A 27952-nucleotide genomic window follows, 5' to 3' on the forward strand; every position below is an offset into this window, starting at 1 on the left:
GTAGATGAGTGCGAGGGTTGTTTGAATGGTTTGTGTTTTGTTTAAATTGGTTTTAATTTTTGGTTTTATTTTTGGGTTTGGTTTGGTTGGCTTGGTTCTTAAACGGCCGTTTCGGTGTGACTGTGGGATGAGAGACGCTCAACATCGATTTCGGGTATGTGCAGCTCATCGGGTATATTATCGGCATAGTCGATCGATGACGTCTCCGATAAACGTTTGCTCAGCGATGTCTGCTTGCGCAACACCTCCGCCAGCGACGTGTTTGTGTGTTCACCGTAACGGGCATCGAGGCCTTGCCGAAACGCATTCACCACTCGTATCTATTACGTCACACGTTACGTTACGTTACGCGTTTGTAGTAGAGAAATGAAAAGAAGAAAAGAACAACACCGAGAACAGTGACAAGATAAAGACAGACAACAATATATATATGTATATATGGTGTTACAGTTATTTATTCTTATCAGACAGCGAGAGCCAGAGACAGAGAAAGAGGCAGTCGAGAGTTTACAAAGAAATGCAAGATGCACACATACACATGCAAACAAACACAAAAGAGAAATAATGATTAAAAAAAAAAAACAGGCAAAATGAGTGCAATGTGTGTGTGTAGAAAACATGCGAAAAATGGCGGACGGACGAGGGGAGAATTGCCAGTATATATATATATATATATATATATATATATATATATATATATATATATATATATATATATATATATATATATAAACTCGAATTGTAAAATGGCATGCATAAGCGAAAAGCGAAAGAAAAAAACCAACAAGCAAGAGCGTCATCAAATTAGGCACGCTTCAATTTTTCACAGAATGGCATGCAACTATGACATTCAGGTTGGACGCTCAAGTATGACAATCAAGTCAAGTTTGACACTCAGCAGCGGTTTAGCGGTTAGGCTCTATCAAAACATAATTTTGCAGACACACATGTATGAAACACATTATTATTAAGTCATCAAAACTGAACAACGACATGCAAAGCGTTTCACGATTCTTTATGCCAGCCATACTTATATATATATATATATATATAATTGTATTTATCTGCATTCAACTTAATCTAAATCTAATTTCAAGAGCATTTTTGGCTTTCTTTTGGAAAAAACTTTCTGGGACCATCAATAATCGAAAACAACACAAACGATATTGATATATTGATAAGCAAATATATCCAAAGCATATTTGGCATTTGAATTTTTAGAAGCGGACTTAGCTCAAGTTTGCTTTGGACCTGATTGGCGTTTTTTTATATACGCCGTTCACAACGCTAACATAATTAAATATATCATATAAATAATAATTTAAAAATGGGACAAAGGTCTTTTATTGGTCGACATTAAATAAATAAGAAGGCGTTTGTCATATTCTTTAAATCTTTTCTTCCAACGAAAAAATGTAGAATTTAAAATTTATTATTTTAAAACAAGTTGTTACAGAAATAAAATAAAATAATTTTTTTGAAAGTCTCTGCTTGTAATTTAATTAGAATATTTGCTCCAACAGAAATTCAAAACTGAGGCAAATAGACAATAAACCATTTTAATAAAAATTTAAAAAAAAACCTGATAATTTAATATTCTAAATTATTGTTTTGTAATTTCAAATAAAAAAGCAGCAAAAAATATTTTAATTTGATTAATTAAAAATGTAACTTATTGCTCACGTTTAAATTAATGAATTAAAACTCTAAATTATATATACAATATATAAAAAGGAAAACAAAGAAAAAAAAAAAAACGAAATTATAGCTTATGCATTTTATAATATTAAAAGAAGAAAACCCTGATAAAAAATCTAAAATCAATGAATTAAAAATTAAAGTTATTATATAAAAAATACACAGAAAAAATCTAAGTATTTAATAATAAATGTAAATTATTTTTGAAGCCTATTCTAGTTAATATATATAAAAAAAGCAGTTCATAATAATAAAAGAATTATAATTAATTTATTAACAAACTAAATTATTGCTTATGCATTTACAAATTTATATTTAAAACAATTAAAATACCGAAAAAATCTGAAACTATTTTATAAATCAAAAAAAAAATTTTTTTTGATATCAAATGAATATTCAAACAGTTTACTTGTGTAGACTATACAAACTGTAAGATATATGTCTGTATGTCTCTCATCGTAAATATATAGATATAAATAATTTCGCTTTTGGGAACAGAGTATGCTCATAGTCGATATTGTCCGACTGCAGAGCGTTCTTATTTTGTTAGACATTGTGTATATAATAATACTTAATTATTGAATTGTGAAGCAGGTTGTTAAAATATCAGGTATATAAAATGGGTTAAATAGATCAAATAAGTTTAAATGGGTCGAATAGGTAGATAGGTAAAATAAGGAAAGAAGTCTTACAGCTTGATCAGTGTTGCTCTTGCTATATGGAACCGGTATCAGGCGTTCTTGCAACTCGCCGCCTATTACCTTTAAAAATCGAAAAGAGAGAGAGAAAGCAAAAAAATGGAATATATATATAAAATAAAGACAAAAATAAGTGGGGGAAGAAGAGAAATACATGTTGAGAGTTAAGTTAATTTTAAGTGTTGATTTTTTTTGTGATTAAAACTAGTTAAAAAATTATTCTACTAGTTGAGAGAATTATCGATATATCGATATACTTACTTGCATATATACATACGAAATATATGCATATGCTGTATGCATGTGAGTATTTTTCGAGTATTTTCAATAGTCATGTGTGTATGTATGTATGCATATATTTACAAACATATACAACGTAACTGTTGATAGATAGATAGGTGTTTCTTTTAGGCAAAGGGGGGAGGGGGTATGGACTGAGGCGGATAGGCATGTAAGTGTATGTGCGTGTGGTGTGGGGAATAAAACCGGGGTCTACAAAAAAATAAAATAAATAAAACGCCGATTTGAAAATATGTACATACATTAATGTAAATGTTGATGTATGAAGTCTTCAGTAGTATATATAAACATGTATAAACAATATTCAAAAGTCGCATTTTAAATACATACATAATTAAATATATATCTGTGTAAATTGAAAGTCAGCTGATGGGCCAATACTTTAAAATATGTGTATGTAACTCTTTATGTGTGTGCGTATTCAATTTTCGTTGGCGATAGTTTTGCATGATGGTTAGCGCACTTAATACATGTTGGTCAAGATCGTCGCACGTTACGACTAATAGCAGCAACCTAGGAAATACGAAGTTGTTTGTCAAATTTTCGTTTTTGCAATTGCAATTTGGCTAATTGGCAATGCAATTTTATTTTTGATAAGTGTTTTTAACTCATCAAGCCTTAAAACTACCATATTTAAAACTAACGTGTGTGTGTGTGTGTTATGTGTTAATCAGGCCTTAAGCAAAATGATTGTGTTGATAAGGTCAAAATACGCACACAGGTATGTGAGCAAACGCAAAATGTATTCAAATCAAATATGGAAAAAATAATTTGGTTAAGCCCGATTTAAATTCCATAAAATATGAATAAAATTGTACTTACAAAGCAAGTCTAATAAATAATATATATATATATATATATTTTATATTTTGTATATACAATACAAATGCACACTAATATATGTATATTGGGATTAACATTTTGCTTACATGAAATGAAATGAAATTAATGTCAATTGATGTCAATCAATAATACATATTAATATATGTATATGAGTAAATTAATGTGGACCTCAATTTTTGTAAATATTATGTAATGAAATCGTAATGCAACTGGAACCTATTTTTTGCTATTATTTTTAATGTTTTTTCATTATGCATTTTTTTGTACTTGCCATCGCTGCTCGAATGATCCACAGCCACCCTAGAATAACTGCAAAACTGTAACTGTTCTCTTCCACTAGCTCATTCACTGCACGCAAGCACACAAACACACGCACGCATGGACACGCAGGCCAGGCAAATAAAGATGCAAAAATGTTGGTGTTTTTGATTGTTGTTGGTATTTTGTTCATTAAGTTAGTAATACGAGTTCCGCAATAATATAATAGTAATATTATTAATGATGTTTATACAAAAACGAAAAATCATAAACATTAAAAGTATACAAAATCATGCGTTTAAATATACATATATAACAAAAATTGTTGCTAAGCGTTAAACGTTAATCGTTAAATTAATTATCTTAATTAAAGTACATAATTATCGGGCAACGGTAGAAATAAGAAAAATATAAAACAACACACGCTGACTAAACGGCAACTACATATGTTTGTATATGTATATAAATTTGTGTCTTTGTGTGTATAACTCATGGCGATAGATTTGTGGTGTGTGTGAGTTACTTTTCTACACACAGACACAAGCATGCCGAGTTTTCATGTTTTGTTTTCTTTTTTAAATTCGTGTTTCGTTCTGTCCATTTTTGTGCTGTTCGCTCAGTTGCTGCAAATTGCGGACGACGTCAGAAAAGCCGCCGCCGCCAGAAGCAGCCGGCGAATATGAATGTGAAGCGGATGAGTTTGTGTGTGTTGAGGTAGTTGGACAGCCATTTCTTAAATTGCGTTGTTGCTGTGACTGCGACTGCTGCTGCGGATCTTCGTCAATGTAAGATATGTCCGCAGGCAGCGGAGACAGGGTTGCGTTTGATAAATGCTGCTGCTTTTGCTGCTGCTGCGACGTTGGCTTCTGCGTTGACTGCGACTGCGGGTGCTGCTGTTTGCTGGCGTTGCTGCTGTAATTGGGGCTCAACAGATTTATATTGTAGAGAGGATGACCGACAGCAGCATTACTGGCTGCCGTCCGTGGCGTACGCAAGCTGTGCAAACTGTGCATCGAGCGGCGTTCGCTAAGATCTTCCAGGTTCGAGCGGAAAGCACGAATCACCCGCAACTGAAATCCAAACGAAATTAGAGAACAAACGAACAGAACGGGGGGATCGGGGAAAGGTGTGATAAACATAATAAACAAACATGTAGCAGTAATAACAATCATAATTATAATTAAATAGCACACAATATATATTTGTAACAATAAACGCTATTTACAAAACATGTCCAAACATGCATAGCGCAATTGCATGTGTGTGTGGGTGTGTGAGCACTTTTGCGAGTACTGAGAAGAGTATTTTTTGGTAGGCTTAGTACTAAGTATCTTACGATTCTGAGTAGTAGTACATTTGCAGACTTCGTAAATACACACATGCTCTCACACACACAAACACAGCGTATGCATGTTTGTACATGTAATTTAAAAACCAAATAATTTTTTTTTTTTTAGGTCAAGCCACTAATAATAGTAATCATATAATAAACAATACAAAAACATAAGGGGTTGAGGGGGGGGGGGGGGGGTGCGGCGGCATCACGGGAAAGGTAGGGATCATCACGTGATTTTATTTTGTCCATTTCCCTATTTGAAAAAAATCGCTTTCTTAATTAGCATGCAATTTTCGGCAGGGGGCTGGGGACATTTTTTCTTTCGTACATTTTGTAATACTATTTTTTTTAATTGACTGCTGCTGAAACTGTTGGTATTGTAAAAATTAAATTAAAAATCACTGGAAATTTGTTAAGATTTCATGAAAAAAGGCAGAGAATAGCAGAGAAAAGCAGAAGCAGCAGATAAAGTATTGCCAGCATTGAATATGTATGTAACGCGCATACTTCCACAGGTTTTATTAGTGAGGAGAGGTGAGGTAGAGGTTCGAAATGCAACTCTAATTGCTGTACGTACACGAATTGACATGCATGATGTACAACCATATATATACAACAGGTGGCGTTGCACAGACATCAAATTTAAAACAGGTAACGTTGCTAACTACAGCACTGTGTATATACATATGTACATTTTAACATACATACATTTGTTTAGATTAGGCATTTGTGTTAGTGTCTAGCAGCAAATGTGACAGTTGTGGTTGTTGTAGTAATTGTCTGTGTGAGCGGCACATGCACGTGTCGACTGTTTGACACATACACACACATAGATATAATACAGCTGCTACAATATATATATGCAAAATCAAACAATAACGCAAGTAAAAATATATTTAGATGTGAATAACAAAATAAAACACTTAAATAAATACAGACATAAGTGTCTTATCAGCAAAAAAGCTCACACACACACACACACACACATACCCTCTATTTACTCATTGATTAACGTATACGTTTCAAAGATGGCGGCTGTAACGATGGCTGTCGCACCCAGCACATTCCGGGCGATGTCATGTTTGAGTCGAGCAGATTCGTCGATCGAAAATGTTAAGAGAGCTTTACTTATATATATATAATATATACATACGTATATAGGCCTTTACGTGACATGCAAGCGTACAAATGACACTAACTAATAGTATGTTAACAGCTGCTAATGACAGTTACCGAGAAGCTGATGAATTATTTATTTATTTGATGGCAAAATAACTATTGCTTATTACAGTGAAATAATCTGGTAATTTGTTGATCGAAAAAGACGGATCGATTTTAAAGTGAATTTATATACATACGAATACGAATTTGTATGTAGAGCACTCAACATGTTGAGTTTGGCAAACGCTGCGCTTTCGGTTAAGTTTTGCAGCTGCGAGCTTTGTCTTTGATTACGCCACCATTTCTTTCATACTCAGCAGGATCATGAGAAGGCTAAAATTTAATCGCATTTCGGTCCATCTTTAATGTACAAATACACACACATACATACATAAGTTGGAATGTGTGTAAAAAAAAACTTATTTTAATATTTACTTTGACGTGCTGATTTTGTTTATCTACCTTGAAAGGATTGTTGTAGTTGTTTTTTCTTTAAGGAATTCATAATTTTTCATATTACATACGTTTCTCAATGCTCGTTAGAAGTGTTGTTGATAGTAGTAGAATAGTAGTAGTAGTAGTAGAGTAGTAGTAAAGTAGTAGTTGACAGAGCAGATAATAGTGGTAGAAAGAAGACCTTGTACTGTTGTTGTTGATGCTGTTGTTGTTGTAGTTGTTATCGATTGTTAAAATTGTTGTTTTGATTTGATGCTGTTCTTGTTTTTTTTCCGTTGTCGAATTGTTGTTAGCAGTTATCAATTATGGAAATTTATTTATCGCTGTCGAATCACCTTACTAACCTTAGCATGACTTGTGTCTATGGTTGTTCTTGTTGTTGCTATGCTAAACATGCCAATTTGAGTTTTGCTTTGGTGCTGTCCGCCATTTTGCGTAGTTGCCATTTTCAATGTTTTGCTTGTATGGGTGTGTGTGTGTAAGTTTAGTGAATTTGTGTGTATGTATGCATGTATGTGTGTGTATGTGTATATGTGATAACTCCTACTAAAAATCAATTGCAAAACTAAAACGCCTTTTTGTTCAACACACACATGGACTTATTTTTATGAACAATTTAAATTCTTTGTTTACTTGGTTTATTATTAGCTGTGTTTATTTGCAAGTGTTTGAGTAGTTTTTTTTTGTTCATGTACATATTAAATAATTCTTTGGTTTTGCTTTTTAAACTCGCCGCCACAAATTTGACATATATAAATATATATATATATACACATATATACATACATACATACATACATATGCCGTTTTCTATTTATTTCCCCTACAATGGTTTTTTTTTCGCTACGCAACAGGCATACATATTGCTTGCCTGCGTCTTTTGTATGTATGTATTTTTGTTTGTATTAATTTCTTTTATTTTAACCATTCTCATTTCAGTTTGTGTATTCATGAGTGACTGTCCGTGTGTGTGTCTGTATGAGTGTATGTGTGAGTTGTATGCGTATATTAATATTGAACATCATTACGTGAAATATATATGTACATAAATATGTACTTCTGTGTTGCTTATTATTGCAAATATGTCAAATTACACTTCAGTCTCTCGTATTGGTTCCGCCGGCTTAAAAATTACAAAAATTAACAAATATCTGATAATTACTTTCGCAATAATTAAATTAAATTTGAAAGCTAATTTATGAATTATATACTTATTTATTTCAAATGTCACCAAAAACAAAAAAAAATAAATAAACAAATAAAAAACAGATACATCATAATTATAATCAAATCGAATATATATATATATATATATATATATATATATATAGAAAAAAAGGTATGCGCATGTGTACATGTATTTAGTTATATATATACCAACTATTTATTTATATTGAAAAAATAAATCAAGAATTTATTTCAAGGATTATTTCTTTGACACGCGACGTCAACGTCATTATACCCGATAAAAGAACGATTTTTGAATATCGATACTGTCACAACTGGGAAGCTCAAAATGAGCACATATGTGGTATGGTGGTATGCATGATAGATATACACACATACACACATGTCGCCTCTCTCTCAATCACATATATATTTGTATGCATGTATGAACATAAAAAACACAAGTAAAAGAAATGAAATGAAACAAAACAAATCCTGAATTGAAAATTGCAACAACAACTATTAAGTAGATAGAAGTTTACAAAAAAATAAATCCAATTATTTACAATGGGCATTCAATAAAGTGGAAAAGCGCCCTTAAAAATGCCCACAGAAAATTTATTTAGAAAACATGCCAAAAAATAACAAATAGAAGACATAACAAGCAATAAAAAGATTGGAGCAGGTCGTGGTGCATTTGTAGGCGTGGTTGATTTCTAGTCACGCCAAAAATGTTTAATTGATATTTCTTTTCAGATAACTTTTTTAAGTGAATATAGCAAAAATTAAGCCTTTTTTAATAAAACAACAATACATTGCTATCCAATTGTTATACATGAGAAAATTAATTAAATATATATAAAAAGTCAATTAATCGAATATTTTTAATAAGCTTTGTGTTTTTGGATATGTAAATGAGTTTAGAATCTCAGTTGAAAAAGGAAAGTTTGGAGTTATAAGATCAATAAGGGCATATATCGATAAGTAGGATAGGTAAGAGTATTTTCTGGCCACATTATATGCTTGATTTCATGTATTGCCCATTGTTGCACAGAAAACAGCTAAAAAAGTGTTGCTCAATTCTCTGATTTTTTTGCTCAATCAAACCGACTTAAATAGCAACCTTTAATAAAATAACAGCTGTTCACACACACACACATGTACTATTTTTTTATACGAAAATTGAACTCTTTGTTGGTGACATATTTAATTTGTATGCACACTTATATATATATATATAATTATATATATTTGTGTAAAACATAGAGAACAGTTACAAATACGGGCAAAGCAACTACAGAGAACATACATACATACAAGAATAAGAGTAAAAAAGAAAGAGGTGAATTACATAAGGTATATTTATAAACACACACACACTCACACACACATTGTACATACTTACTTCCATGTATATATATGTATTTAAATATGTATAAATATATATACACAGATGCGACAAGTAATATTTAAATTTGAAATTGTAATTTTTAAATGCCTTATTTTTCGAATAGGATTATTCACAACTTTATTCGAACGCGTAATCGACATAGTATCGATAAATATATAAACAATAATAAGCGTGGGGAAGAATACAAAAACAAAAACGAAATGCAAAAAAATTACAATTGTCTTTTTAAACAGATGGTGGCCTTGGTAGTGGTGGGTTTGAGAGCGTGGTGGGGTGGGATGTGGTGGATTTCTTGGAGAGATTTGGTTTTATGTATTGGAAAACATAACAGAACACTGTCTATAATTTTTGTTGTTGCCAATAAATTTAAATTTATATACACTTTTCTTACCGGTACTGAAATCTGTAGGTGTGTTGAGATTTTACGCGAATTACGTATTTAATTATATATATAATAGATTGTTTTTTTTTTGGCATTTTTTATTTTTGAATTTGGTAATTTTATTTATATATATTTTTTTTTGGCGGTTTTTACGTAAAAATTCAGTCGGTCATTCAATCGTTTAGGGATTGGTTTTTTAGCATTTGTTTTTTAAAAAGGAGGGCGAAAAATATGAAATGAGTATTATAAACTTTATAATATATTTTTCTATAAGTTGTGTTATTGCAGCATGTGTGAAATGAGTCTGTAAACCGGCTCAACGTTAATTTTTTTTGCTAAGTGAACATACTCTTATAATAATTTATTTCATTAAAAGACTTCAAGCAGTTGCTCAACTGTTGAGTGAACTGAGCCTTAAACTCAACTTGTTGCTGAACAGTGTGCGGCAAATTGTTTTTTTTTTTTCTGCTAACACTGACTAACTAATTACCTATTTAAATACATAGAACAGTTGCATTAAATTGGCTTACGATCGGATATATATTCTAGAAGATATTACATTAATACATATTTTGAGCAAACTCAACCTCAAAAATTGAGTAAACCGAACATCAAACGCAAAATCTGACGAACAGCCGCTATCGCTTTAATTTGAGACAACTGTTCGATTGAGAAAACAATCGATTGGTGCTGAGAATGAAAATACTCAAAATTACGATAGATATATTAAAGAGTATGTTTAGCTTCGATAAGCCGAAGCGCAATCGATTAAATCCAAACTAATTAGGATAAAGGTGTCCTTTTATAGCACGTATTTCTTTATGAGTTATATCGAGGAGGGAGTGTTGTATAATAGCAAACTACATTTCGTTTGAAAATACATAGAAAAATATATTTGTGGTTTACGATTCACATGCGATTTTGTCACAAAAAAAATACAAAAATAAACATAGAAATTTCAATTAGAATTAAAAAAAAAGTACTGAAAATATACTGTGAATAGAATTCTATAGAGCCAAAAAAAGAGGAACTAAAATCAATAAATGTAACTGATCTAAAGAGTAGGGGTATTGCTGCTTCAACTGGAGAGATTTGGGGGTGGAGGTGGGGGGGGGGGGTGGAGATGGGGGTGTAGGGGAGAAACAGGGAAGAACCGAAATATCATCGATGTCTAGTGCAAAAGGGAGGAGAGAGATAGAGGGCGAGAGAGCTGTGACCTTTAGAGAAGGTGACGATGACGACGAACACCTTGCTGAATCAACTCTACAGAAGAAATACGAAAATCGATTCAAAAATAATTCATATATATTCAAAATGGTTGTGTGCAAATATTGTAGCAGCAGTAACGATATTTTGTACGGACGGTCAAGTATATATAGTGTATATATATATTCAATAGTTGAAGAAATTGGAATTTCTCGATAAGGCATCAACAGTTCGATAATTATCAATATGTCGATAGCATATCGAATATAGTCATTTTATTTTTTGCATTTAATTAGAGGGTCTCTTGCGAGTGTTTGAGAGAGTAGAGAGAGAGAGAGAGAGAAAGAGAGAGAGAGAGAGTGGAGATTTCACAAAAAGATTAATAAATTGTTTTAAGTTAAGCCTGATTATTACAAAATGTGCAAAAAATGCAACGACAAACACCGAAAGAATAAACAAAAAAAAACTCTAGTTTTGAATATTATTTTAAGTAAAGCATTCAGAATATGATTTTTTTGTGTAATTTTTCTAGACACGAAAAAGAATTGTACGTTCTATAAACTAGAAGCGAGAGAGAAAGAGACAAAATCCAAAAACTGGATTGAAGAGAGAGAAAGAGACAGAAACAGTTACACAGTGAGCGAGAGAGAGAGAGATAGAGAGAGGGAGAATTTTAGAGCGAGAGGAGAGAACATGGAAGTATGTGTTTTTTATACTACTACAAGTAAACCTTTATTTGTTCACAACTGTTTAACTACAAATCAATTCATATTTAAAAAAGACTACGAGGAATTTTTTTCTTTCTTTTCTTTGCAGTCAAAAAACCTCATGTTTTTTAATGTTACAGTGTATAACTTTCAAAAAATATATTTTCTGTGGCAGTTTACAACAATCATTATACACATACACTTGCGGTCAGAATAATAGCACTACTCTATAGCATGAGTAAAATAAAGCATTCGTTATGTAATTTTCTTGAATTTTGTTTTTTAATACCCTATGAATGAATTATTTTCTATATAAAAATATATATATTTTTTGCAATTAAAATTCAATATGTAGCGAAAAATAATAGAAATCGCCAATTCATATATTTCATAATTATTATTTCTGTAACTATTATTTATGATTATTTTATTATTATTTAATATCACATTTACAAAAATTCTGCTTTTATTTATTTTTGTTCGTTAATTTTCTTTTCAAAAAATTTTTTTTTTTCTATTTTAATTCAATTTAAAGTTAAAAGCACTGCTAAATTTTTGGTTTTGTTTTCTTTCTCAATTTTTTATTTGGAGCGTCTTCTCCACCTCTAAAAATGTATTCATATTTTTTATGAAAGTGGTGCTATTATTTTGTTGGCAACTGTAAAACAGAAACTCTTTCGCTATACATTCTTTATAGATTGTATAAACACGACTTTAGTACACATTATTGTGATTTGAAATGAGCTCAATACGCCTAGTTTAGATATTTTAAATATACACTTTAATTAAGTACTCAAATGAATTGCCTGTTTTGATTTAATTAATTAATTCTAAGGAGAAGAGGGCCCAGCGGAACCGATAAAAAAATATATGTTTGTCACAGCTTTGAGCCATTTTATATAATTTGTAATGGAGAATATCTATCGAAGTATCGACGATATATCGATAACGACATAACATGGAACACGGCATGTATACAAAAAAAAAACTCAAATCAAACGCAAACAAATTGATAAAAAATAAACCAGAAAATTAAAAAAAAAAAAACAATTCAAATAAAAAATAAATAAAAATTGTAATTATTAAAAATAAACCAGAAAATTATATATAAAAAAAACAATTCAATTAAAAAAATAAAAATCGCAATGACTAAAGACCCCAAAAAACAACTTAATTAATAATAATTTTTATGTAACATTTTTTAAATATTTTTTTTTGGTGCATGAGAACGGAGCAGAATCACCTCAGGGTTACGAGCACTCAATTTTTAACCACTTAGTGACTCAGTAGGGCACTTTTAGACCCCCTTAGAGCTAAGTTTACTTAAGCTTGTCAGTTCTACAAATATTATTTATGATTTATGTTCATATTTATAGAGTGGAAATACAATTTAAATATCTATTTTTTTTTAATTTAATATATTTTTATAGAATTTAGTATGATCACTTTTTTTTAACGACTTTCACTATTTTAATGTTTTTTATTAAATTGATTAGAAATGAATTCTCTCGGGTTTATCTGATTAAATATATTGAATATATATTTTAAATATATAGATATAAGATATATAGAGAATATATTGAATTTATAAAGTTATAAAATGCTTAAATTGCTTAAGTGGCAATTGAAAGTATTAATGCACTACTACCCTTAATTTATTAGGAATTGACTATAAAAAAATAAAGCGAGGGCACTAGAGGGTTAATCTCGCTAATACTCGTTGCATACATAAGAACGAGTACTCAAATATAAATTATTACTTTATTAGAATTATTTTTAATTAATTTTTGTTTAGGTTCGGCATAAACTAAGACCGTTTCAGGGCACTAAAGGGTTAACATTCGTTAGTTACGAGTATGTGCAAGCGAGTAAACAATTGAGGTATTCCCTGGCTGCGTTCGTATGCCACCAAACGTCGTATGTATATATATACATAATAATTTTTTAAAAAATATTTTCTATGATTGTAAATATGTTATTCGAAAAATATTCGATGAAACATTCGAATGGATCGAGACATGAATCGATATTCGATAATATAGATACAAATAGCAGAATATGCACGTTTTGTTGTAGATATAAATACAATTTTCAATCAGAACAAAAACAGAAAAAGAAAATTAAAACAAAGAAAATAATAGTTTGAAGAAAAAAGAAAGTCAACTATTGTTCTATACAGATATAGATATATATATTTTTTTTTGTTGTTTTTGTATTGTATTTGGTAATTAAAAAGAAAAGAATGGCACTCGTTTTGGGCTAAATAGTTTGCTAAAAAATGTAAAAGGGAAGGGTATCAAAGGACTTACTTGGGTTTGCAGACGAGTCAAGCCGCGAATCCATAGAATTTGTCCAGCTCTCGGCTTCTTGTCCGAATCAATCGAATCGAATCGTTCTTCACCCAAATTCATCGCATCTGTATATTCCTCGGGATGTCCGCGACCCCACCTAAAATCATAATAATAATAATAATAGTATAATAAAAGAAAATTATATGCAAAAAAATATTTATGGCGAATGTGAATAAAGTGTGAATGAATTGATTCCTCAAATATATAGATAACAGTATATAGTGTTTGCAGATATATAAATAATAGTATAATAAAATAATAGTGATTATTTGTAATTTAATCTAACGTATTTAATAATTTATTTTTTAATAATTTATTTTATATTATTTATATTTTGATACCTCGTTTATTTATATCTATAGTATATTATGATATTTTTAGTATTTTAAATTATAGTATGTAATATTTTCTTATGTTCGGTGCAATCTGATCATGTATTTAGGATTTTTATTTAATTTTTTTTAAATTCGCCAATAAACTGATATGAGGCTACAAACTTTTTTGATTGGATAATTCATACATCATTCGAAATGTATAACAATCAGCAAATGAACCAGTCTGAAAGGTAAAGTTCCGTTAGATAATTTCGTATGCTCCTCCAACAGAGAGAGCTGCCCGGTTGGATGCGAGCCGCACCGAAACATGTTTCAAGAATATGTGTTGGAGTGCGACGAACGAAGAAGTTCGCACGAACTGCCCTCGTTCCTGGCCCAGACGAATGAAATAATCACTAACCGAGCTGAGAGACGAGCCAAATGGGGCTGACTGTGTGAACTATGCTGAAACATTTGTACTTGTATTTTTGCTACAGGCAGTTTTAAAAATGTATAGTAAAATTTACTTGCCAGTTTAAACTGGCTCTGCAAAGATTAATTAATCTACGGCTTGCCTAAATAGACTTACTTGTTAATTATATAACTTATAATATAATAAATAAATAAAACAAATTATGCGATTTTAGCGCTAGCTGCAGACTGATAAAAGTAAATAAAAATCAATTTAAAGCATATTATAAATTATTAATCACAAGCTAATTAATTTAAGCATATAAAAGTATTAATCATCTGCAAATAAATTTATAAAAATAGTAAACTTAAGCTGAATTTTTCTTACTTACTTTAATTTTCATTACAACCAATCTATACTTTTTATTTTTGTTTTAAATTAAGCTTCCTTTGATTAATAATTAAATTACAATTACAAGTCAAACACAAACGGCTATTATTCTATGGTATTGATAGTCGACCCTCCAAAAAGAAAAATGAGTCCATACAGCGAACTGCAGCTCGGTTCGACTAGACTCGGTTCGAGTTAGTTTTTGGATTGGTTGCTTCATGTTTTATGTGATCGAATAAGGAACCAAAAGATCAGCGTCGAACTTGTTAACCGCATACAACAGATATCTTTTATTTATTTAAAATTAACGTTAAATGCTAGACAATTATTGGGTACGATTTAATAAAGGGCCAATTGTGCAAAGAGCAAATACCTTCAACTTTGATAATACATGTAATTTTTTTAATTTAATTTATAAAGCCGAAAATATTTAATTATAAGAATAAGTAGTCATAATACATACTTAAATATAGTAAATAATAACACACTTCAAATTTAAAAATAAAAACAAATTGTAAACAGCAAGCAACAATTAACTAAATATTTAACTAGCAATATTTATTTATTATTATTTATAAGTATTGGTTGTGCGTGTCTGTGGTGCGTGTGTGTATTTAAATGCAAGCCAAGAGAATTTCAAGCGCTTTACTCGTCATCGCTATAGGAGGTAGGAGGGAGGAGTGAGGAACAGGCATAGGGGGAAATGAATTGTCACGTTTTTTTTTTCACATTTATCACAAAGCAAGCGGACTGGACTGTGTAATGAGTTAATTTGTGTGAGATAAATTGGAGTGCCACAAGCCCTGTTTACAGTCATCGAAAAAATCAATAAGAATTTCTTGTATAAATAACAACGGCACAACTGAAATCCAAACTGTTAATTCGCTTTTAATTTTAATTTAACAGTCCTTTAACATTTGGTAATAACACACTGTTCATCAATTGTTAACTCAATGTTAATTCACTGTAAGCCATGTGATAGCTTTAAAATAATAAATTTGGCATATTAAATAAATTTGTTAAATTCATTTTGAATATTAAATAAATTATTCAAGTGGTCGAGGAAAAAATGGAACGCTGCGGCGAGCAAACTAATTGACAAATTTATGTGGCATTCAGCAAATATATAATATATATATTTATAATAAATAAATAAAAATAAAATACATAATATATATTTTATAAGCCAAGTATTTTATTTTCGAACTAAAAACAGTGCTTTGAGCGATGCGATATTATTATTATTATGAGAAGATATTGTTAAAACACATACGGATACATATATAGATAGAAATACTCACGATAGGATTTTAGGCAGCTTTCTAGTGGGCACCGAGGTGATCAACTGGCCCCAGACAAGAGTACCAATGCCAAAAAAGACGCACCACAGCCACTGGTCCAGCGAAAGAGCCTTGGTTGAGAAAGCCATTTTGCCATACTGAATAATAAGAACCTGAAAAATTAAAATTATTAAAGGGTTAGTTAAACAGAAACGAATTGGATTTAAACTCAAAGAGACCTGCGAAATCATTGTGAATATCCAGATGGTGTAGAAAATGGGATTGGTGAAGAGGCCCTCGACAACGTTACGCTGTCCGTGAATTTTTCTTGCATTGATTTCATTAAAAAGAGTCATCATAACAAACGTGTTGAAGATGATCGTGAAATGTTGTGTGGGTCCAGCATTCAAATCTTGTCCACGACCGGACTCAATATCTAGTATTAAGTCACCTAAAAGAGGAACGAATTATTAAAATATAATCTATATATATTATATTTATATATTATTATGAGTAAAACGCACCCACAAAGAGCAGTCCGAAGATGATGACCAACTGGTATAGGGCCTGTCCCAATATGTTCTTCATCATTGTGCGCGATATTAACGGTTTTGTGCGTCCATATGGCTTTCGGAGCAGTAGATCCGGTGTGGGCACTTCCGTTGCCAGGGCGAGAGAGGCCAGTGTGTCCATAATCAGATTCACCCATAACATTTGCACGGCCTGCAATCGATTGATAGGAATCGGAAATTAATTTATTCATTAATTTAATATTGTATTCTGTTATTTATATACTTGTTATTATTAATATCATGTTAATTAGATGTATAATTATTTATTATATTTTTATTAATTAATTAATATTGTCAATCCAACAAAACAATTCAAAAATACGCTATTTTAAACAGTGAAAAAAAATCTAATTACTATAACTAACGTCAATGTTTAACGACTAAATAATATTTTGCAAAATTGATATATAATTATATTTCATATATAATATAAAATGTAAATAAAATAAAATATATATATAATAATAATAAATCCACTCAGCATAAATATTGAATTGAATCATGTGGCAAGAAAAATATCATTAAATTAATGCAGGTCGAGTACCATTGAAAAATATATATACAACAGAAATGGCAATATTTACTGTCTGCACATTATAAAAAAATGTGTTTAAATAGAAAATCGACGAGTTCTCAATATATATTATCCACAAAATAATAACAAAAATATAAGAAACTAAAATAAAATCAAAATGAAATCAATACGAATTTTTAAATAGTGAAAAGAACTATTTAATCACAATTATAATCAATATTTAATTTATATATATTTATTATTATAATTGATAAAGGACGTACCTTGAGTGGAGAATCCTGAACGGCACAGGCACCAATAAATGCAACAATGACGGCAACAACATTCACCGTTAGCTGAAACTGGAGAAACTTCGCAATCGAATCGTAAACATTTCGTCCCCACATCACCGCCTTCACAATGCTGCTGAAGTTGTCATCGGTGAGGATGATGTCGGAGGCTTCCTTGGCCACATCGGTACCAGCAATGCCCATTGCGAAGCCAACGTCGGCCTTCTTGAGAGCGGGTCCATCGTTGGTGCCATCCCCCGTCACAGCGACCACCTCCCGATTATCCGTCACTGTGCTATCGATCATGCCTAAAATACAAAACAAATTATATTAATACATAAATAATAAATGGATTTAATTTAAGTTCAAGGCCAACCTTTGACTAGGGTATACTTGTCGGTGGGTGAGGAGCGGGCAAGAACTCGCAATTTGGGCCAGACCTTGTCAAGCAGATGCTGCTGGATCTTTAAAATATATAGAAAAAGTGGAATATTGAATATAAAATAGATAACTATTTAGATAAGTAATATAAATATAATACATATAAATATATGTAAAACAAGTTAGAAGTTAAAATGGATTTATGTAATTAAATTAAATATATCAAATAAAATTTAGAAAAGCAAGTTGTAATATGTTATAATGGACTTAGTTATAATATATGATTTATATATATATATATATATATATAACATAATATACATATACATATAGATTAATCGATAACTTACATCACCATTGCTGTCGCGAATGCGCTGATTGAATTCTTTGCCCTCCAAAATGAGGAAATCATCGTTTGGCCGTAGAATGCCGCATTTCCCAGCAATGGAACGGGCCGTATTAATATTGTCACCGGTGACCATACGGACTGTGATGCCCGCCCTTTGGCACTTGCGAATGGCGTCAGGCACCTCCGGTCGGACGGGATCTTCAATGCCCACCACACACAGACAGGTCAGGTTTGTCATAATATTCTCCTCGTCATCCCAATTGGGTTCGCCATCGATGTGCACCTCGTTGATGGCCGCCTTGCCGGGCACAAAGTCGCGATAGGCAACGGAAATGGTGCGCAGACCGTCGCAGGCCATCGGCTCGATCACCTCGCGGATGAGGCGCTCCTGCATGTCCCGGGTGAACTTCTCCAGCGTACCTTCGTGCCCATAGATAAACGAACATCTGAAATAATATCGTAAGTCATAATTTATATTTCATATATTATATATTCACTTCTTCATTATGATCTCGGAGGCCCCTTTTGTGTAGAGACGATATCCGCCATTTGGTCGGGGGATCACAGTTCCCATGCTTTTGCGCACCGAGTTGAAGGTGTAGACGCGTGTAAAACGATCCTCGGGTATTTCATCGCGTATGGATTGATATTTAACGCCCAAAGCCTGTACAAAACCGAGCAATGCGCACTCAGTTTTATTGCCCACCTGAATGGGTAAGTCTCCCGCATTTTGTCCAGGCTGTAAGGTGTTTGAATATTCATATCAATTAATATATACAAAATACCTATTTACTACAACTATCGTATATTAAATGTCTACATATTATTCAAAATTATAAATAAAAATTATCTTGAAGGGCACTGGGCAAGATAAATATCAATTAATTAATATTGAAATATCTAAATAATACAACTATCAATAGTTAATGTCCACATATAATTATAAAAAATAATGTATAAATACAGACAATATAAATAATAAACTTAAACTTGTAGCAACAACTAACGTCAACTACGTCCTAGTGGACGTAGCACTCAAATTTTCACACTTTGACACAGGCACACATCAGTATATGTTCCAAGTTTCAAGTTCCTATCTCCAAGGGTGTCGAAAAAAGTTGCGTTTATACAGACGGACAGATGGACAGACAGCATGACGGATATTGCACAAAACCAATATACTATGATATGACACCTTCGGTATCAAAGTATGAAAATCTATATCTAACTATCAACAAAAATATGTTAAAATTCACACATTATAAATAATAAACGGAATCTTGTATCCACAAACTAATCCAGATGGAGTACTAACAAAATCTATTTCCTATTGGGATACCTGCACTGCGACATACTCAATCTATTCTGCCCCCTTCTAAGCTTAATCTATGTACTACAACTATCAGTATTTAATATCTACATACTAAGAAAAAAATCCATACAGCATACATAACAAACTGAAGCATACAACAATATACATATATCTTTGTATAAGTTCTTACCATTATATTGGAAGTATACGCAGAATTGACCGATATGCCCATTGTGATCAGGTTGCCAACATGCTGCGGAATATCGTTCAACGTTGGCAACACCTTGCACAGTTTCTCACAGATATAGGATTGGACGACAGTCATTCGATTTGTCGTCAGAGTGCCCGTTTTATCCGAGCAAATAGCCGTCGCATTTCCCATTGTTTCACACGCATCCAAATGACGCACCAAATTATTATCCTTCATCATTTTCTACAACAAAAAATATACAAATAATAAACAAATATACATATATCGATTAACGCACCTTCACAGAGTAGGCCAGCGAGAGGGTGACAGCGAGTGGCAAACCCTCCGGCACAGCAACAACTAATACTGTAACACCAATAATTAAATGCTTGACGAGATTATTGGCATAAGTATTCTTCCAGGGTTTCTCATCGATAACGAAAGTCTTCACACAGAACTGTATTATCAATATGATAACCGTGAGCACGGCTATCGTTGAGCCTGCATAGCCAATTTGTATCGCCAATTTGGTTAACTTCGCTTGCAGCACAGACTTCTCCTTCTTGTGGCCAGTTTCGGCGGCACTTGTCGTCGACGATTGCTGCACATGATTCCCATCCGATTCCGATTTAATGACGTCGCCTCCTCCTCGAGGAGCTGCTGGTGCATTGGCTGCTACGGCTTTCATTGGTGTACGTCCATCAGTGTCACCTATATATATATTTATATATATGTATATTTATTTATATATATAAATATATATATATTTATTTATATATATAAATATATATATATTTATATATATATATATTTATATTTATATATATTTATATTTATATATATTTATATTTATATATATATATATTTATATATATATATATTTATATTTATATATATATATATATATATTTATATATATTATTTTTAATTTAGTAATAATTAATCTTTTTTAAAGTATTTTTATACCCCTGCAGACGATATTTCGGTGTCTATATGTTTTAATTTTTATTTATAGTACTATATACAAATCTGTTTCTTGTTTTTTTACATGTTTTTTTTTTAATTTGAATATTTTTTAGGATCAGTTAATTGCTGTGTTTAACGTTTCTAGTTGCAAGGGTATTTTTTTATATATTTATTTTGTGTTACATTTAAATACCAAAGCTAAAAGTGGCAGTACCCTATATAGTAATGGTATTCCATTCTTGAACTATTTTAGGCATCTTTAGACATCTACTATCTACTATGCCACTATATATTTTGTAAAGTTGGCTAATGATTTCAAAATACAACAATGTGAATTTATTTATGTTTATGATGATATATATTTTGTTTGGGTATATCGATTACTATCGATATCAACATTTATGTTCTACGTCAACTAGAGAAACAATAATCGATAAGAATTATGATGATCGAAAAGAATTTTATTGCTACAACTGTGGCATTGACGAAATGAAAATTATTGAAATAATTGAATATTGAAATCGATAAGGCAATGGAACCCATTAAAACCGAATTGACGATTGTTTTTAATGGCTTTAATCACTGAAGGATTATTATATATGTTATAACCATAAAAAAAACCGTTTAAAGCTCTGGTCTGCAAGGGCATTTTTTATCTTATGTTTCTTTTGGCTTTGTTTTTTACATTTGTTTCATTATGTATTTTTCTCAGTGTAATTATTGTAAAAAACTAACTGTAAATCTGTAATAGTAGTATTATTATTTAATCTATTTTAAGTGAATTCACCTGTCAGGCTCTTGCTCTTTTGCTTGCTCGCCTTTTTAGCTTCTGTATTATTGAAAATTTTTGCAATCGGAGTTTCAATCAAGGTTCGATCCATTTACGTCAATTTTTTTTCGTTTATTTTTCAATGAATTTGTTATTTTTTTTTTTTTGTGTTTTTGGTGGTGGTGGTGATTTGGTTGGTTGATTGATTGATTGGTTGGTTGTTTTTTTATTGGTAGGTAGATGAAGGAGTTTTCAAAGATGGGTCAATCAATTCACGTCATGCAATATTGGAATATGAAAAAATAAAAAATAAACCATAAACGATATATATATATATATAGTTTTTAAGCATATAGATAAATTGGAGTTCTTATTCTCACTGTATGTGTGTGTTGTGTAAGTTTTTGATGCTAACCAGGGCAATTAATTACTTAAACTTATTAAAATCTACAATTTTCTAGCCTATTTTTTTATATACAACATTTAACTGTTTTTTTCTTTTTGTGTAAGTAAGTTGGATTATTGCTTAGTGTATTTGGTATATATATATATAAAGATAAAGATAAATTTAAATACGCACCCTTCTTCATCTTTTTGATTTCGGCCTCCTGTTCGTCGACGGCGGCGCCGAGCAGCGTGAAAATAATTCCGGCCTGCGAATTGACGCCGACGGCGGTGACAACCATCTTGCCACTTCCCTCCATCACGTGGGTCCCAGAGAGAACCATCGGATCCGAGTCGGCACCCTTCTTCACATGATCCGATTCACCGGTCAACGATGATTCGTCCACCTAAGCAAATACACGACACAATGAACATTATCAAATAAAGATAAGTAATTTAAAATATATAAGTAATTAAACGAATAATAATCAAGTAACTTATTAAATATACATAAATAATTAAATAAATATCAATGTAAATAACATATTTTGCCCAAAGTCGCAAATTACTAAAATATTTAAGGCAGCGCTTCGCATTTAATAAATTAATGATTAATTGTTGAATAAATTTTTAGGAATTTGCCAGCCTCTATTTAAAATTGCCATCCGTTATTTATATTTCTCGTTGATGGTTTTATTAATTACGGTTTATTTTATTTATGTAATTTAGGTTTCCTTAACCTTTAAATAATCTCCGGTATTTGTTGTCAAATTTTATACCTAATAATTCATTTCGTTAACGATTTCGATTACCGTAAAGATCTGATTGGGGTTCTTTCTGAGTTTTCTCCAATCCATTTTGCTTTCAAATAGGCCCACAAACCTTATAAATATTTCGTGTTTATGAATTTAAATTTATATATTAAATATTATTTTTAATTTAATTTAATCTATTTTACTTTTTGTATTTTGCTGTATTGACTAACTTCAGTCAACATTAAACAAGTAATTAAACAGGTTTATAAATATATAAATAAATTAATTAATAGGTAAATACATAAATAAGTTGAGAAGTATATAAATACCTTTAAATCATTGCTTTGGATAAGGCATCCGTCTGCGGGCAAAAGATCGCCGTACTTGATTTGAGCAATATCGCCGACTAGAATATCGCCAACCGATATCTGGCAGACTTCGCCGCCTCGAATCACGGAGAACTTGTGCTCGCCTTCGATGCGATTCTGCAGACCCCGAAACTGTCGTTCCTTCGAGTAATCATTGAAAGCGGTCACAATCACGACCACAATCACCGAAATGAGAATGGCGAGACCCTCTATCCAACCATGATGTTCATCCTCCTCCTGAAGTAAAGCTGAAAATCAAAGAATATATATATTATATACACATATATACATAGAAACTAAATAGATAATAAATATTTTAAATTAATATATACAAGATAATAGGAAATAAATTAAATATAAAATTAAAAGAAATATTTTCAAATGTGTCTTTTTTTTAAGTTTGTAAATTGAAGCAGCTTATAAATACGTTCTTAGAAGTAGTAGAAGACTAAAAAAAAAATGAGCAAGAAAAAATAACAATTATTCTAAGAGCGTTTTCAACTTATTTGAATTGAATTAAAATAAAAAAAAAATATATTCGTTGAATAATTTCTACGTTCTTAACAATATATATTATTTATAAATATATTTTATTAAAACATATATTTGTTTTATAATAATAATTATTATATAAATGTGAAATAAATATATATATAAATATATATACATAAATATATATATATATATATATATATATATATATTTTATATACAAATAAATATTACCATCATAATATAAAAATATATATCATAGTAGAGTATAGACTTACGCGCATCCTCATCGGCGGGCTTATAGAATGATAGACCGAGTGAAACTAGAGCAGCTACCTCTAAGATAATAAGTGTGACATCCTGAAGCGCCTCCCAGACAAGAGTCAGAAACGTTTTCGGCGGTTTCGGTGGTATTACATTCGAGCCGAAAGTCTCACGTCTATGCTCCTCATCCGCTTTCGACCCGCTAAGGCCTAAATCGACAAATAAAATTCGAATTAATTTAAATTTATTATTTATTAATATAATTTTTCTACCTTCATTTGGAGATGTGTAGAGTTTTTTGCATAGCTCATGAATGCCACCGTATTCATTGATTTTCGCTATGCCTTCGCGGCCGCGATGCTCCATGATATCGCGTAATTGCTTAAGTGATACCCCATATTGCGCCGGTCTTCCATCGATTGTGGCCATTGGTTATAATATCTGTTAAAAATAAAAATATATATGCATATTTTAGTAATATATGTCAATAGTTTAGATGCTAAATGTTTAATTGTAATGCAAACAAATAATAAAAGTTTTACTAGTTTTCTTTAACCTTGAAAAATACATATTTGTTAAATAAACCGATGAATACTTAGATACAGAATGATTAAATACAACGAAATAACAATTTTCAGTTTAGTTTATTTTAATTATGTTGTATATTACAAGATAACTACAACCAGAAATTTCATAAATCGTATCATTTTTTCTTTAAAATCAATATCAATTTTATTTTTAATTTAATTTAATATATTTATTTTTTGTGTCGACTGATTTTAGATGACATTAAAAAACTTTGTCTAATGGTATGCAAATCACAGGGGGGTATCGAGCGCTGCAACGAGCCTCGCACATCGAACATGGTCGATTGTAAAACATTAAGCATACGAACGAGTCATCGAACATGTTCGCAAAAACGTTAATCGCTGCAGCTGTAAATGAAAAACCCGATCCTTTCACGCTCTATATCAACTCATGCCCAACAAGTAGTATAGAAGCAGGCAGATAAAAGCACGCGACTCGATCATATATACTTTTATAGGTTTTCATCCACACAGACACAGACACACGTGTGCGTGTAATAAAAATGTCGGCGGTCAACGGCTCTGTTTAGTCTCACATAACAGACAGACACAAGCACACACACACATGCACCTATATTTCGAAAATAAAACATTACCTGGGCAAAAAACAAAAAAAGTTCAATGCGCAAGTTTCGCATGTAGAAAAAAAAGCACACATTCGATATCGATAAAAAATACAATAAATGACTAAAAAAAAATGTAAGGCACAAAGTAGTACAACAAATAAAAAATACTAACATAACTGGTTTGCATAAAAAAAAGAAAAAAAAAACACCTAGATAGTAAATATAAACATGTATACGTATCTATATATACATACATGTATATCTATGAACTATCTAACACATAAGTGAACATGTCTTAACACGTCTACATTAAAGCATGAGCTATGATGACGTTATAATGACGCAAAATGCTGCAGAGCGTAAAATAAAAAGGGGATTAAACCGGCTTCTTTTAAAGCCCGCATACTGCAGTTTTTTCATATTTGTTGACTTCACTGATAAGCATAGAGGGCACACATAAAATAATATAATATAAGTGATGCATTCAAATTCAAAAACTCAATAATTATCCGGCAGGCAGCAAGCGATTATAATACGAATCTCGCTGGGGCCGCCCGAATCCAAGAAAATAATTGTCCAGTATTTTATCAGTACTTGGCCATGCATTCTTTGGAGATCAAAAAGCAATTGCTTATCACAACAGAAGAGGCAGCAAAGAGCGATAGCAAATAAGCCAGAGCCAAAATATCGCTAGCTTGCTTATCGCAAAATAAAATAATCTTTGTATTGAATGAAACTGCACAAATCCATTAACAATATAAAATTGTTAATGCAGATCAGGAATACGTTTTTTTATGTGTTAAAAATACCTTTTTTATGAAAGAATACATTTTAAGCAATTAGAAGAAAATTGTATTTTTTGCTTGTAAAAATAATATTTAATTATATATTCGCCATATATATTGATGTTTTTTTTATATCCATATTTTTATTTTTTGTATTTATATTCTTTTTATGAATTTGTTATATTCATTTACGTATCTTTCTTTATTTTAAGCCATGTATTTTTCACATAAGTTTTATTACACACCAATTACACACAACACATGCATAAATACACACGCACATACAAACATATGTTGGCAAGGGCATGGGAAAAACTAAATGCAATTAGCTCTATGCAGAGCACGCACACATGTATATGAAAGCATGTGTGCGTAACATTTTCGCTTGTCCTTTTTAAGCCACACTTTCTATGTTTATCAATGATTTACAGCTGGTGGGAGAGTGAGAGAGCGCGAGGAGAGCAAGCTAAGCAAGCTCTCTCACACAAACACACTTTGCAAATAATACGAACAAATGAAAGCAAGTTTTGTTTTAAAAAAAAACACATTTTTCACTCAACACGGAATTACGTCATACAGCACAGATTTTTCATGTGTTAAGATTTTTAGTGCATATGTGTGTATGTCTGTTGTGTGTGTGTGTATATATCTTGGCATTGGCATTCTAAAATTATTTTGGGTTTGTCGGCTTTGGATTTTAGTTATTTTATGCAGAGCAAATCAAAATGGAAATGTACATATACATATAGAGTTATTACATTATTGATTTCTAACGGGGCTGGCTCAAAGATGACAAATAACGGGATGATATCACTTTTATACATACATGTCTATATGTCTCTATATACGTAGATTTGTATACATGCCTACACATGCCAATAGTCTGTCAATGACATGTGCCTGCGTATGTATTTGCGTGTATGTGTGTCTGTGTATATATTTGTTGTGTGTGTGTTGCGTATGCATTTGTTGTGTGTGTGTTGCGTATGTATTTGTTGTGTGTGTGCTGCGTATGTATTTGTTGTGTGTGTGCTGCGTATGTATTTGTTGTGTATGTATGAGTATGAATTTGTTGTGTGTATGTTTATATATTTATGCATGTGTGTGTATGTTTATATATTTATGCATGTGTGTGTATCCCATATGCAATATGCTCAATATAAATATTTGATACAAAGGAATGCTTATGCGAAAATCTCTGCGCTTATACACAAAACTTGACATATATATATATAGATATTTGTTTTCATTTTAAGTTAATTATTTACCCAAATTTATTTGAGTTTTCGATATCGAAATTATTTTTGTGGGTGTTGCCACGCGATTTAAATAAAACTGCAGTAGGCGAAAAAAAAAAAAACGAAAATGGAAATGGGAATACAAAAATCGCAGCGCAAAAACAAGTTCAAACACAGCACGTAAATAAATTAATATTATATTAACTATAAATAAAACGTAAACATTTTATTTATTACCGTTGTCCTTTGACAACAATTATTATTACCAGATATGCTAGTATTTTTTGTATTATCTTTTCTTTGCCAACACAACGGATAAACTCGCAAGGTATACACAAATACAGAACAATGTGACCAGTTGGCGTTAAGCGGATAAAACAAAAGCAATTTTGAAGCAAATATATTGTTGTTAGCGATAGTTTTAGTTGTTGTTCAACACTTGACGATTGTCGACAAGTGTTGCCAGATCTTTAGCTGTCAATTATTTTAGTTTATGGTTTTGATGTTTTGAATACATATTATTTTATAAATATATATATATTTAATAAATGTCAAAAATTAAATTACATATATCTTAATTATCCTTAATTTATCACACTTTTATATTTTTAATAGTATTAATAAGAAGTCTCACTCTTTTCAAGGTCACTGACTTAAGTCACTTTTTTTATTTTGATGGTCATCACTCACACTTCTTATAACTTTTTATCGAGTAGAAGAAGAGGGCAGCAGCAGCAACTGGGACTTTCACTAAGTACAAACGAAGACTGCGCTCCGCTTTGCAAGCCAGCCTCCTATTTA

General features: G+C 31.2%; 1 protein-coding gene and 1 long non-coding RNA gene across 17 annotated transcripts; both read right to left on the bottom strand.

Annotated features, from left to right (window-relative positions):
* Positions 1-46: 46 nt before the first annotated feature.
* On the bottom strand, positions 47-27921 carry LOC6570451 (plasma membrane calcium-transporting ATPase 1). 16 transcript variants are annotated; one of them, XM_043215890.1, is made up of 19 exons: positions 27418-27498; positions 24248-24416; positions 23990-24184; positions 23182-23468; positions 22294-22504; positions 21732-21773; positions 20277-20689; positions 19979-20221; positions 18974-19215; positions 18478-18922; positions 18123-18210; positions 17741-18054; positions 16895-17093; positions 16610-16821; positions 16392-16543; positions 13933-14071; positions 9720-9731; positions 2391-2459; positions 47-320 (listed from the first exon to the last, which is right to left on the bottom strand). In XM_043215890.1, exons 2-19 carry the CDS (start codon positions 24402-24404, stop codon positions 99-101), a joined length of 3642 nt encoding a protein of 1213 aa, XP_043071825.1. In that variant the 5' UTR covers positions 24405-24416; positions 27418-27498; the 3' UTR covers positions 47-98. The 16 variants fall into 16 exon arrangements, with proteins under 16 accessions (XP_043071825.1, XP_043071826.1, XP_043071827.1 ...); XM_043215891.1 differs by lacking the exon at positions 9720-9731; XM_043215892.1 differs by lacking the exon at positions 9720-9731 and having other exon boundaries at positions 27389-27498.
* LOC116806086 lies at positions 6019-6789 on the bottom strand. Its single transcript, XR_006246862.1, has 3 exons — positions 6757-6789; positions 6492-6654; positions 6019-6180 (listed from the first exon to the last, which is right to left on the bottom strand). It is a non-coding gene; the product is annotated as an uncharacterized LOC116806086 (long non-coding RNA).
* Positions 27922-27952: the final 31 nt, after the last annotated feature.

The sequence above is a fragment of the Drosophila grimshawi genome, unplaced genomic scaffold, assembly GCF_018153295.1.
Source record: "Drosophila grimshawi isolate 15287-2541.00 unplaced genomic scaffold, ASM1815329v1 contig_80, whole genome shotgun sequence".
In the NCBI taxonomy this organism is placed as follows: Eukaryota; Metazoa; Arthropoda; class Insecta; order Diptera; family Drosophilidae; genus Drosophila; species Drosophila grimshawi.